This window comes from Myxine glutinosa, chromosome 10, assembly GCF_964187855.1.
Source record: "Myxine glutinosa chromosome 10, kmMyxGlut1.1, whole genome shotgun sequence".
In the NCBI taxonomy this organism is placed as follows: domain Eukaryota; kingdom Metazoa; phylum Chordata; class Myxini; order Myxiniformes; family Myxinidae; genus Myxine; species Myxine glutinosa.
The window spans coordinates 29,856,429-29,869,949 of NC_136270.1; the positions used below are offsets into that span (position 1 = coordinate 29,856,429).

At 50.1% G+C, this 13,521-nt stretch overlaps 1 protein-coding gene across 2 annotated transcripts in view; it reads right to left on the bottom strand.

Moving 5' to 3' along the window:
- The window catches only part of LOC137434331 (ATP-dependent 6-phosphofructokinase, muscle type), a 153,724-nt gene that overhangs the window by 70,953 nt on the left and 69,250 nt on the right, over positions 1-13,521 (bottom strand). For both annotated transcript variants that reach the window (XM_078785498.1, XM_078785497.1), the window contains exon 11: positions 671-796. In XM_078785498.1, the coding sequence (XP_078641624.1) occupies positions 671-796 (126 nt within the window). The remainder of the gene's footprint in view (positions 1-670; positions 797-13,521) is intronic.

The window sequence follows — 13,521 nt, forward strand, 5'->3', positions numbered from 1 at the left end:
TAAAAAGAGGGGGAGCACCTCCCAAAATGACAAAATGAGATATTCTAACCACGTTGGCTCCACAGGAAGTCGAGCCACAGCTGCAGCAAAAATTAATTGTACCACTCCATGTGAAGCACTAATAAATGTGTAATTATGTATTTTTTAGATTTTTGATTAATTTCATTGATTTTTGCTTGATGAAACAATTCTGACAATGAAAAGTGTGAAAATACACGTTAAATTGTGCATGTGCACGGACGCACACACGCGCACACCTCCTTGTCGGCACAGCAGCATTAGCCATAGGGAGAAGCACAAGTTTAGAAAGGGGGGATGAGGGGTATAACATTAGCCTGAACGAAGGGGATGGGATTTGTATTGTTTTAAAATATATATTGTACACACACACACACACACACACACACACACACACACACACACACACACACACACACACACACACACACACACACACACACACACACACACAAAACATTTGGCTTGGAAACTCAGAATACAGCTTCAGTCTAACCTTGCCTGTAATAGTGTGATTGTGCATGCTAACAGGTCTGTAGTATCTGAACACACAAATGTGTCATCATTTTGGTGAACACCACAGGTAACATGGAAAGCTAACCAGCAAGATAGCCTTGAAATGTGAAAACTGAGCAAGTGATAAGCCACTGACCATCTGTACACACTCCATGAGTGGCACACGGATGGCCTGGTTTCCAGTAAGGGACACCACACACGCAGGAGTTTCAGGCGACGCCTCAAGGAGAGTTATCACTGCCTCCACTCCCATCCGACTCGCCTGCACATAAGCACCAGCCAATCAACTCTTAGAAACAAAAAGTTTCAACGTCAAGGTGATTGTGTCACACTTAAGTAGAATATGGTTACATAATATAACTGGCAAAAAACTTACACATAGGCCATTTGGCCCATCATGTGTGTACCCTATCCACATCCTAATTTACTTATTGTATAGATTTATTTATCTCTTATGTACTAACCCAGTTATTTACATTAAATCAATCCAGCTTAGGCTGAACATTCCTTTGTAATGATAGGCCATACTCCATCAATCTCTTAAGATGGGCATTTAGTCTGGGTATCAGCGTACAATGGCCGACTCTTTGAAATATATCATAGGTTATTTTAAGTGGAGAACCCATGTTCAGATAAGACAGCCACTGTTAAATCGCCATCTGTAGGAAACAATGGTTACCATGACAACAGTTTAAGTTGGATTTGACTCCAAAGGGAAGACTAATTCAGGGACAGGCAGGCCTCCAATAGGTGATCGCATACTACCGACTGAGCTACCCTTTTACCCTACAACTACCATTCAGATCTCACACACAGGTATGAACTGGACTTGATTCTGCTTAGTTACGAAGATATTGAAGTGTGGTGCTGCGCACACAACTTGCTTGCCAAAGAGGTAGGCCACAACGCGTTTGTTAAAACCAAAAGAGTCTTTATTACGAAAGCTCGAAACTGCAGCACTGGGCGGGCTCGAGCTTAGAGCCCGCATATATGTGCCGAGGCCACGCCTAGTCCCCGGGCGTGGCCGCTCGGTCGAAGGGCGGGGCATGTGCCATCGGTCCCCGCCTGGGCGCTCGCGCCACCTACTGGTGCGCGGAATTATTGCCCCATGTGCCCGCCACAATATCGTGCATTTTATGGCTGTTTTGGTTTTCTCCATCAATAACCCGGAAACATTGAGATGGAGCTGTCAGTTTAGCAGATTGTAGTTAACTTTGTTAATACGAATGTTTGATCAATATTGCACAATAGTGGAGGATAATGTAATCATTTTGAACGTTCAAATAGCAGGAGAAAAATAAATTGGATTAATGAACTTAGCTAATCTATTATGTATATAATCCGATCGGCTAATGCTGTCTGTCTGTCCCACCCTGAAACACAGAAACACTCCTCGAAGAGAAAAAAATATGAAGTTAAAGTTGCTTCAAATTAATCCAAACCTAAGGGAAAATTATAATTTTTTCATTCAGACCAATAATTGAACCTGGGCGGTGTATAAGGAAACAGACCGCTACTTCGAACGCTCCCGAATTGTTTCAAATATATATTTGCTGTTAAACATGATGATTTTGGAATTTCACAATACTCCATACAGCGTATTTTAATAGGCTAATGTTGTCTGTCTGTTCCCCCCTGAAACACGGAAATGATCCTCGGAGACAATAAATTATGCAAAAGTTGCTTCCAATTAATCCATATACGGGAAATTTATAATTATTAAGTAAAGGTTGCTTCAAATTAATGCAAACCTCCGGGAAAATTATAATACTGCCTCAATTTTCCGAATGGTAAAGAGGAAGTAACGGTCGTGCTCAGACATCAGAATGGTGTCTGGACCACGTGGCTCATCAACGTTCTGCTGCATTCAAAATGGTCAGTTAAACACGTGTGAAGAATGCCAAACTTTGTAACGACTGCGTCATGGGCCTTTGTAACGGTATCAGTCTTTAGGAAGGCATCTAGTATAAAGTGTGGCAGAGGGGGTGGGGGACTGGGAGGTGTGGGGGAGGTGGATGCGGGTGTGGGTCGGATAGGGATGTGGGGTCTAGACGGGTCAATATACTGCCTGACCCCAAAAAAATTGCAAATTTTTGTTTTATGCTTATTTCTAGTAGTTTATGAAGTGGAAGACAACATATTAAAAGTTGGACAATTTTGACGCATGGGAAAGTCCCTCAGTGACGTCAGAAAACAAGATGGCTGCCGGCAGATAAAACGTAAAAAAATTGACTGATAAATCATCAGACCACTAACAATTTAAAGTTAATTTTGCACCAATATTTGTATTATGATCGTTGCTGGTAGTTTATGCAGTGCTAATCCTGAGACCATTCGCAATTTAAAGTAAATATTTGCACAAATATATGTTCTTTGATTGTTTCTGCCAGTCTATGACATGGAAAGCAACATATAAAAAATTGGACAATTTTGACACATGTGGAAGTACCATATGCCTTCTAGTCTTAGATTCCAGTTTCATCGTCCTCCTCCTCCTCCTCTATGTCTGGTTCAACACTCATATTGTCACAGTTGCTGTCCTGGCAATGTCCACATGCACTGGTGCACTCTAATCCATGCTTCCTACATGAACACCTTAGTGTTTTGCACCCCCCTGAACAGTTGCAGTGAATCATCTGAAGTAGTATGTCTGGAGCAGGGCTTTTGTCTGTCATCACTGGAACAAGTTTTCCTCCTTCTACCTTCCATCCCCACTCCGTTGGCTCCATTCCACAACAAAGGCCCATCCATTCCATTACCTGGTAATAGGTCCGCAGAGAATGAAACTTGCAGGCAGCGGATGTGGGTGGCAGTCTTTCAGGAGTGACAAATGCCTTAGCCCTTGCAACCTTTTTGCAGAGAATGTTGTATCTGATCGATGCCAATGAGTCGTTCTGATTTGCTTTAAACAATGCCACCATTGCTCTGCAGCCTGCAGTTTCAATAACATCCTGACTCTGCTGTGGTTTACAGAACACCTTTGAGCTGTCTATCAGTTCCTTTTCTTTCTTGATGATTCTTTGAAACCCTGACTTCTTTCCAATCCCAAAGACACGAGACGTTGCGTCACAGCCAGTTAATGCATGAAGGAACAATATATCTCTGCAGGCTGCATTTCCAAGTATCTGCTGAAGGACTTTGATATTGTAGACATTTGATTTTGCCTTGTCAGAACGGAAATAGAGTTCAATGCAGTTTGTCTCCACCATATAGAAGAGCAGGAGGAGAAGGAGATCTGTATCTTCTCCAATGAGGGTTGTAGATCTGGAAGCCGCATTTGCGACGGCCGCTTTTGCAATCTCAACATCAGCATCTCCCTCTGCTTGGATCACCTCACAGCCTTCCTTGTGCAACACCTCTATAATCAACAGTATCATTGCCTGCTTGTTTGACTCATTCGACAGAAAGTCCTCCTTTTTCCCAACAAATTTTGTTGACTCCGTAATGTTAACCTTGGTGGCATTCTTGTTTCTATTCCGACGTTGATGAGAACAGTCCTTTGTGCTTGGCCCAGCCTCATAACCATCAAACACAACAGTAGCTTTGCCATAGTGTCGTACTGTAAATGAGGCATATTCATCTGCAATGGAACTGTAGGTGAATCCCTCTGTCCACTTTAAGCGGTGAATAAGTGATCCCCCGTCAAGAACATAGTGATCTGTTCCTGGAACTGTCTGGTTGACAGCATTGTCAGATTTGGTTGTAGCATAATTCCTTATTGCCTCCGCCAACTGTGGTTTATCTGGCTGGCGCAGGATGTTTTTTGCCTCAAAAAGAGACATTGGGTATGGGCAGAGTTCATATTTCATCACTTCACCTATCTGGAGATCTCCCGTCTGTGACACCACTAAGAACCTCTGGAATAGTAACGCTGGATCTATTGTGCGGTCCTCAGCAACTTTGACTGCCCTGCTGAATGCAAGTGTCTTGGCTTTAGAACTCCTTTTGAGTGAATAGGAGTAAGCTGGGTGATCATCCATCTTCTTGACAATGTCACTACCTACTTTGAATAGGTCATGAACATTGACATCCTCATTTGCAGTAACCCCTGTGATGATATTGCGCAATGACTTGTCATCAGAAAATGGTGTGAAGCTGTCCAGTTTTTCGGCAACTTTGCCACGATCAGCTTCATCTCGACTCACCCTGGATGTTGTCAACTCCTTATGTTGTTCACTTGTTGAGTAGCTACTCGAGGTCAGTTCTTGCATAGCAAGGTTGTAGGAGGACGATATGGTTGAAGACAGAGTCCAAACTGCTCTCTGGTGCTCTGACATCCCACTTCCTCGAGTCAGCCCCCCTTGGCTTTTCAGTGAGCGCATTAATGTCTGTTCTATCACAAGATCAGAGCCTAGGCCAGCCCAGTATTGGTCACTGCGCCGGATTACATGATAACCAGATTGGAACTTCTGATGAACCTCAGGGTTGTCATCCTCTAACGCAAGCATCTTCTCGAGATAGAGTCGAGCTGACTTCAGGTAATTGGGATGGCCAGCAGCTGCAAATATCGGCAAGCAAGCTGATATGGCTTGGAGATGCATCTCCCAGGACCCCGTCCGATCAGCTGCCACAAGTGCCCTTGCAATTCCCAACATACGCTGGTAGTTGATCCAAAGTGCACTGGTTTTCGAGTCCTTTGCAAGTTTATTCCTTTCCTGATTCAATCTATTGTCAATGAAATGAATGCACTCTGATTGCAACACAGACTCTATAGTGTCACTTTCGACAGTCTCCAGGGAAATGTACAGTCGCTCCAGTTCTGCCACTTGTTCTTGAAACCCAGGGTCAACTTCCCAGGTCAACAACAAACCCTGAAACCCAGGCCGCAGAAAAGGCAATGTGTTTTACTGTCATATGGTCCCAGGGAAATGCGAGCACTCCTCTTGACTGATGGACCTGATTCCGCATGATCCTTCTTGGTTAAAGCAATGTCCTTTTTGTTTATGTGATTCACTCGGCATGATTTGTGAACACTGGTACCAGCTAGAATTCTGATGTCAATACCCCTTTCGGCACTTGCACGGTTGATGCCTTCTGCTCCTTTCTCACGAACTGATACTGTTTCCTCACAGTCCAATCCCCTTTGGCATAAAGGGCAGGTCTCTTTACCATATAAAGAGTTCATTTTCTATCTCTGAAAATACAAAAATGAGATCTTTTAGAAGCATGCAGTCAATTTACATTGGCCATATACATTGAATGCCATCAGAGCATTCTCCGCCCCTGAAACTGAGATATTTATGTAAGATATATATTAGGAGGAAACATACTATGGAATAATCTGCATAGTGGTTGTCGTGAAAATCAAGCGCAGACACGACTTTCCTCAGTGTAGGCTTTAATATCATTTAGATCGATAATATCTCCTGTAACAATACATGCAACAATAGGCATTAAATCAGAGCATTTCAAGCACAGCAAAGGTAGCTTCGATATAACAATGGTTCGCGCAGCGCAGCCTTTGGGGCGTACATACCATTCAACTACTGGATAATGTCACAGTGAGTCCCGCCGGAGTGTCCGCACGCCCCGAGTGTCCCGGGTCTTATAGACGGCCCCCCTTTTCGTGGCGAGCATCCCTGGGTTCACCTTGGTATAATTTCACTACATTCTCCCCGTCGTTAAAACAAGACTACCGCTCGGCAGTTCGCAGGCAAGCATCAGCAATAAATGAAAGGGTCACGTCAATCCACGTCAGTCAGTCCACCCGTAGCGGTCGGGCTGGCGAACCTCCCTGCCAGTTCGTGTTCGGAATCTACCGGGCACGGCGTCCCCAAGCCCGGAGTCCCCCGCGTCGGAATAGCCGCCGGAGGTCGGAGTCGGAGGGGGCGCCCCTGCGCCTTCGGGCACGGGAGCGGGGGACGACGGGAGTAACAGTGGTAGTTCCATAGGGGAAGCTTCGATAGAGTCCATAGACTCGTAGACGGGTTCGTCGATATCCCTGTCGTCGTCCCCACATGGGGCGAGATGGCGAACGGAGACAGTAGACTCGCGGCCATCCGCCGTTAACACGCGGGCATGCTCGGGATTAGCCTGGAGGACCTGCACCTTGTCAACAAGGGGGTCGTACTTGCTAGTGCGAACCGCTCGTTTGAGATAGGCGGGCCCCGGTTCAGCGAGCCAGCTGGGTAAAGACTGGATACTGCCGGAGCTTCTAGGGTGGTGGAACAGTCGTTCGTGAGGAGTCTGGTTGGTGGCAGTACATAGGAGAGCCCGGATCGAGTTTAGAGCGGCAGGCAGCGACCACGCCCATTTATCGAGGCCTCGGCCGAGGGTCCGAAGGCTTAGCATGACGGCCCGCCATATAATCCCATTAAAGCGTTCGATCTGTCCGTTAGCTTGGGGCCGGTACGGGGTGGTGTAGCTCGAAGCGACATTATTTTGGAGCAAGTAGCCCCTCACTTCCTGGGACAGGAACACCGCACCCCGATCGGTATGCACGTAGGCCGGATATCCGAACATAGAAAACAAATTCTGAAGGCACCGAATAACCGTGGCAGCCGACATATCCCCGCACGTGTAAGCAAAGGGGAATCGGGAATACTCATCGACGATAGTGAGCAGATAGCGAGAGTTGCTCGACATTGGCAGCGGCCCTTTGAAGTCCATCGCCAAGCGCTCCCACGGTCTAGTAGCCCTAACGAGTGTCCCCAGGGGAGGGCTATAAAAACGCGGTTTGAGTTCCGCACAGACCGCGCAATCACGGCAGATGCGGCGGATGTCCTCCATCGAGTACGGCAGATTGCCCGCGCGCACAAAATGCGCGAAGCGCGTCACCCCGGGATGACACATAGTGCTGTGCAAAGTGCGCAGCCCCTCCAAAGTTACGACCCCCGCGCAAGTGGCCGGCCTCGATAAGGCGTCAGCGACCAGGTTATCCTTCCCCGGGCGGTATTTGATGGTGTAGCAGAAGTCGGCGAGTTCGATACGCCAGCGGGTGATTTTCTCATTCTTAATGCGCTGAGCATGTAAGGTGTCGTACATAAACGCAACACTCTGTTGGTCCGTGATAATTTGGAAACTCCGCCCAAGCAGATACGGCCGCCATCGCCGAATAGATTCGACGATCGCGTACGCTTCCTTTTCGACGGACGAATGCCTCCGCTCGGCGGAGGTGAGAGTCCGCGAGAAGAAAGCCACAGGGCGGCCTCCTTGGGAGAGGGTCGCCGCTATCGCATGGTCCGAGGCATCACTCTCCAAAACGAAAGAGGCACTCTTGTCAATCGTTGCGACAGCGGCGCCAGCAATGTCGACTTTAAGGCCCTCGAAGGCCGCCAGGGCGGCCGGGCTCATGGGGAAAGTGTCGCAGGCCACGAGGGGGCGGAGCTTAGCAGAGAAATTTTGCACCCACTTCGAGTAGTGGGCGAACAGCCCTAGAGCGCGTTTCAGCGAAGCCCGATCGCTAGGCGGAGCCATATCGAGCAAAGGGCGCAGACGCTCCTTATCTGGAGAGACGGAGCCATGGGTCACGGTGTACCCCAGAAGGTCTACCGTGCGTAGAGAGTATTGACACTTCGCCTCATTCATGGTTAAGCGATATTTCCGCGCAACCTCGAGGAAGCGTTTTAGATTAGCGTCGTGATGCGCCTGGTCGTACCCACAAACCGTAAGATTGTCCAGATAGACAAAGACATCCGTCAAATGCTCCTTCGCAACGAGGTCATCCATAGCTCTCTGAAAACAAGCGACGCCGTTCGTTACCCCAAAAGGAAGTCTCGTGAACTGGTACAACCGCTGACCCGATTCAAAGGCCGTAAAGACGCGATCAGCCCTAGAGATGGGGACTTGATGATACGCACTACGTAGATCGAGAGTGCTATAAACGGAATACAGGGCCACCTGGCGTACCAGGGCGTCCATCCCCGGTAATGGGTAGGCATCCAGCTGTGTAAAGCGATTAATCGTTTGCGAATAGTCGATTACCATTCGCCTGCGGTGAGCCTCACTCCGCACCACTAAGACTTGGGCCCTCCACGGAGACCTACTGTGTTCTATGATACCGTCCTTCAAGAGCAGGGCCGTTTCTTCCGCAATGAATTGCGCGTCCGCGCGAGAGTAGCGCCGCGATTTGATGGCCACAGGGGTACAATCAGTGGTCAGGTTGGGGAACAGTGAGAGTGGCTCCATGTCCATTTGAGCGAGGGCACACACAGCGAGCGTGTCCGGCCCTCCGAAGTCCATCTCTAAACGACCATGCCGCTTAAGGAAATCAAGTCCTAACAGAACGTCAGCGCATAAGGCCGGTAATACCATGAGATACACGTCCGGGAACGTGCGTCCATTTATCACAAGTTTCAATCGACACGCCCCTTTTGTGCTCAACCGAAGTCCCTGAGATGCCATGAAGATCCGGCGGGTTGTCCCGAGAACCGGCCACCCATGTTGTCGCACGAGACGCTGATCAATAAAACTATCCGTGGATCCCGTATCAATTAAAGCTTGCGCAACAACGCCCGCGACCGTGAGCGGAATGAAGGCCTGCGCTAGGCCGGCAGACCCGGCAGGTATAGTTCCGGCCGGGCGAGAAGATCGCGCCTCGCGGGTGGATCCCACGCCGGCTGCAATCCTTCGGGCCTCAGCAGGAGCATTGAAGTCAGTTGGCTCTTCGGTAGTTTCATTTGCCAGAGTGGGTGTGGAGTAGTCGTGAGAGAAGCCTCCAGACGGCGCTCGAGCCACGGGAGAAAGTTCACTGCCATCTGCAGAGTCATATGCCAAAGCGGGTGCATGTAATTCGCAAGAGCTACCGCCAGATGGCGCTCGAGCCACGTGAGAAAGAATTCTGCCATCTGCAGAGTCATATGCCAAAGCGGGTGCATGTAATTCGCAAGAGCTACCGCCAGATGGCGCTCGAGCCACGTGAGAAAGAATTCTGCCATCAGCAGCTGGACATGCCAGAAGGGAAGCATGTAATTCGCAAAAGCTGTCATCAGATGGCGCTCGAGTCACGTGCTGCGTTTGCCGCACCTCGAGAGGCAATTCCAAAGTGGGCGCATGTCGCTTGTTTGAAGGAGGCGTTTGCAAGCCAGTCAAGGTTAGATGCTTTGTGACCGGTCGCGTTTGCGCCATTTGTTTCGGCGGCCCGACGTATCTCACCAAGGTCGGGCGAGAAGCCAGAGGCCCGCGAGGAGGAGAGCGGCTCATCAAAGCTGTGCAAGGCGCCCCGTCCGGTGCTCGATCCATTGGTTCAGCGATGAGCACATTCAAGGTCGCTCGGGAATGCGTGCCCCGGGCGGCCTTTCTGCAGACTTTTGCAAAATGGCCTTTAGTGGAGCAGAGGTGACAGGTCGCCTCTCGGGCCGGGCATTCAGTCCGGGGATGCTGCCGATTGCCACAAAAATAACATTTTGCATACCGGGCAAGCCGTGGCCGGGCAGCGGCAGCTGCAGTGAGGCCGGATGCGGAGTCCGCTTCCGGAGCACCCAGGGACTCGGCCGTCGTGGTGGTTGGGTCCTCCTCCGTATCCTCGGCGATGGCCCTCTCGGGTCGCGCGAGTTGCGAGGTCCCCGCCACGACTCGTGGGTTATCATAGGCGGTCAATTGTTGTCGAGCATCTGCATAAATGCGCGCCAGCCGTAGTGCCTCTGTAAATGTCAGCTCCGCGACCTCCAAGAGACGCAGCCGCAAGACTCCAGAACTAATTCCGGATATGAATGCATCTCGGAGCAAATCGTCTTGAACTTGCTCATGAGTCCGGACGTCCTGCACACAATCTGCCAATAAATAGCGCAACTCCTGCGCATAGCGATCGATCGATTCAGACGGTTGCTGCCGTCGCTGAGAGAGTTGATGCCGGCCGTGCACAGCGCTCCGTTTCTTTATGTAAAGGCGCTTCAGCTCGGCCAGGGCCGTATCATACGTCACAAATCGAGAAATGGTCTTGTACACAGTGTGATGGACCTTGGACTGTAAGACGGACAGCCGTATCTCAGCGGTTGGCTCCGTCTCGTGAGCAGCGAAGTAGTTCTGCAGCGTGTTGAGCCAGTGAGCAAACTCCGATGCAGATCCTTCAGCCAGAGGGTCGGCACCGAGAATCGGAACCACGATCATCTTGTGGTCAGCCATGGCGAAATAAATGATATTAAATGTCGTGAAAATCAAGCGCAGACACGACTTTCCTCAGTGTAGGCTTTAATATCATTTAGATCGATAATATCTCCTGTAACAATACATGCAACAATAGGCATTAAATCAGAGCATTTCAAGCACAGCAAAGGTAGCTTCGATATAACAATGGTTCGCGCAGCGCAGCCTTTGGGGCGTACATACCATTCAACTACTGGATAATGTCACAGTGAGTCCCGCCGGAGTGTCCGCACGCCCCGAGTGTCCCGGGTCTTATAGACGGCCCCCCTTTTCGTGGCGAGCATCCCTGGGTTCACCTTGGTATAATTTCACTACGCAACATGCAGTCAACATGCAGTTTTAGAAGCATGCAGTCAATTTACATTGGCCATATACATTGAATGCCATCAGAGCATTCTCCGCCCCTGAAACTGAGATATTTATGTAAGATATATATTAGGAGGAAACATACTATGGAATAATCTGCATAGTGGTCATCCCATTGCTTTCTGCATCTGAAATGAATTATATACAAGGGCTCTGTTGCTTAGTCACAAGGTGCACCAGGAAAAGATATGTATAGTCCAGAAGAAAAACATACTGATAGAACCGCCCCCCCCTTCCCCCAATCAACTGGTCCCATTCCTATTAAATAAATATGCATCCCCACAACTCTAGAACCTGGAAAATAAATACCATCATACACTACAGTTGTAGGAGTACAAAATACATGTAGAATATATGGGGCAATTGTATGCATAGGCCTACCTGTCTTTTTGCTACTGCCTTGGCCTTGGTTGTATTGTACTGTATCTCCTTGGTTGTATTGTATTGTATCTCCAATGTTTACCATACAACGTTGTCCAATTGAGTCCTAATTAGGTGTAATTAACTCATTCATGTGGAGTTGTTACTCAGTCAAGCTGCACAACTACCAGTGAGGAATTAGGTCATTAGCCTACATGCTGGGAGGTCATATTGTTAAAGACATGTGTCAGGTAGCAGATGTAAACATTGTTAAAGACACGAAACAAGTGTTATAAAATGTTGCCTTTGCAGCTGGTCTCAGTGGAACAAATTAATTTATATAAACAAAAAGAAACAAAAATAAAAAACCAAAGACGTTTTCGACGTAGTGAATCGTGCATGGTTTTGTGACATTTTTATCATGTCAAAAATTTTTACTTTCCCATGTTCCATTTCTGTCCAACTTTTGATATGTTCCTAAGTAAGTCTTAAAATATAAGGAAATGCAATAAAACTAAAATTTGCAATTTTTTTGGGGTACGGCTGTTCTGGTTGTATATTGACCCGTCTAGTCTGGGAGCATGTGATGATGGCCTGAGAAGGGGGGGGGGGGTTGAGGATCTGGGAGGGGATGGAGGATCTGGGAGGGGATGAAGGGTCTGGAAGGGGAGGATGGGTGAGAAGGATCTGGGAGGGGAGGGTGGGTGAGAAGGATCTGGGAGGGGAGGGTGGGTGAGAAGGATCTGGGAGGGGAGGGTGGGTGAGAAGGATCTGGGAGGGGAGGGTGGGTGAGAAGGATCTGGGAGGGGAGGGTGGGTGAGAAGGATCTGGGAGGGGAGGGTGGGTGAGAAGGATCTGGGAGGGGAGGGTGGGTGAGAAGGATCTGGGAGGGGAGGGTGGGTGAGAAGGATCTGGGAGGGGAGGGTGGGTGAGAAGGATCTGGGAGGGGAGGGTGGGTGAGAAGGATCTGGGAGGGGAGGGTGGGTGAGAAGGATCTGGGAGGGGAGGGTGGGTGAGAAGGATCTGGGAGGGGAGGGTGGGTGAGAAGGATCTGGGAGGGTAGGGTGGGTGAGAAGGATCTGGGAGGGGAGGGTGGGTGAGAAGGATCTGGGAGGGGAGGGTGGGTGAGAAGGATCTGGGAGGGGAGGGTGGGTGAGAAGGATCTGGGAGGGGAGGGTGGGTGAGAAGGATCTGGGAGGGGAGGGTGGGTGAGAAGGATCTGGGAGGGGAGGGTGGGTGAGAAGGATCTGGGAGGGGAGGGTGGGTGAGAAGGATCTGGGAGGGGAGGGTGGGTGAGAAGGATCTGGGAGGGGAGGGTGGGTGAGAAGGATCTGGGAGGGGAGGGTGGGTGAGAAGGATCTGGGAGGGGAGGGTGGGTGAGAAGGATCTGGGAGGGGAGGGTGGGTGAGAAGGGTCTGGGAGGGGAGGATGGGTGAGAACGGTCTGAGAGGGGAGGGTGGGTGAGAACGGTCTGAAAGGGGAATGGTGGGTGAGAATGGTCTGGGAGGGGAAGGTGGGTGAGAAGGGTTTGGAAGAGGGGGGGGGGGGGATAAGGAGGGTCTGGGAGGGGAGGGTGGGTGAGAAGGATCTGGGAGGGGAGGGTGGGTGAGAATGGTCTGAGAGGGGAGGGTGGGTGAGAACGGTCTGAGAGGGCAATGGTGGGTGAGAAGGGTCTGGGAGGGGAGGGTGGGTGAGAAGGGTCTGGGAGGGGAGGGTGGGTGAGAAGGGTCTGGGAGGGGAGGATGGGTGAGAGGTCTGAGAGGGGAGGGTGGGTAAGGAGGGTCTGGGAGGGGAGGGTGGGTGAGAAGGGTCTTTGAGAAGGGTCTTTGAGAAGGGTTTGGGAGGGGAGGATGGGTAAGAAGGGTCTGGCAGGGGAGGATGTGTGAGAAGGGTCTGGGAGGGAAGGGTGGATGAGAACGATCTGGGAGGGGAGGGTGGGTGAGAACGGTCTGAGAGGGCAATGGTGGGTGAGAAGGGTCTGGGAGGGGAGGGTGGGTGAGAAGGGTCTGGGAGGGGAGGGTGGGTGAGATGTCTGAGAGGGGAGGGTGGGTAAGGAGGGTCTGGGAGGGGAGGGTGGGTGAGAAGGGTCTGGGAGGGGAGGGTGGGTGAGAAGGGTCTGGGAGGGGAGGATGGGTGAGAAGGGTCTGGGATAGGAGGGTGGGTGAGAAGGGTCTGGGA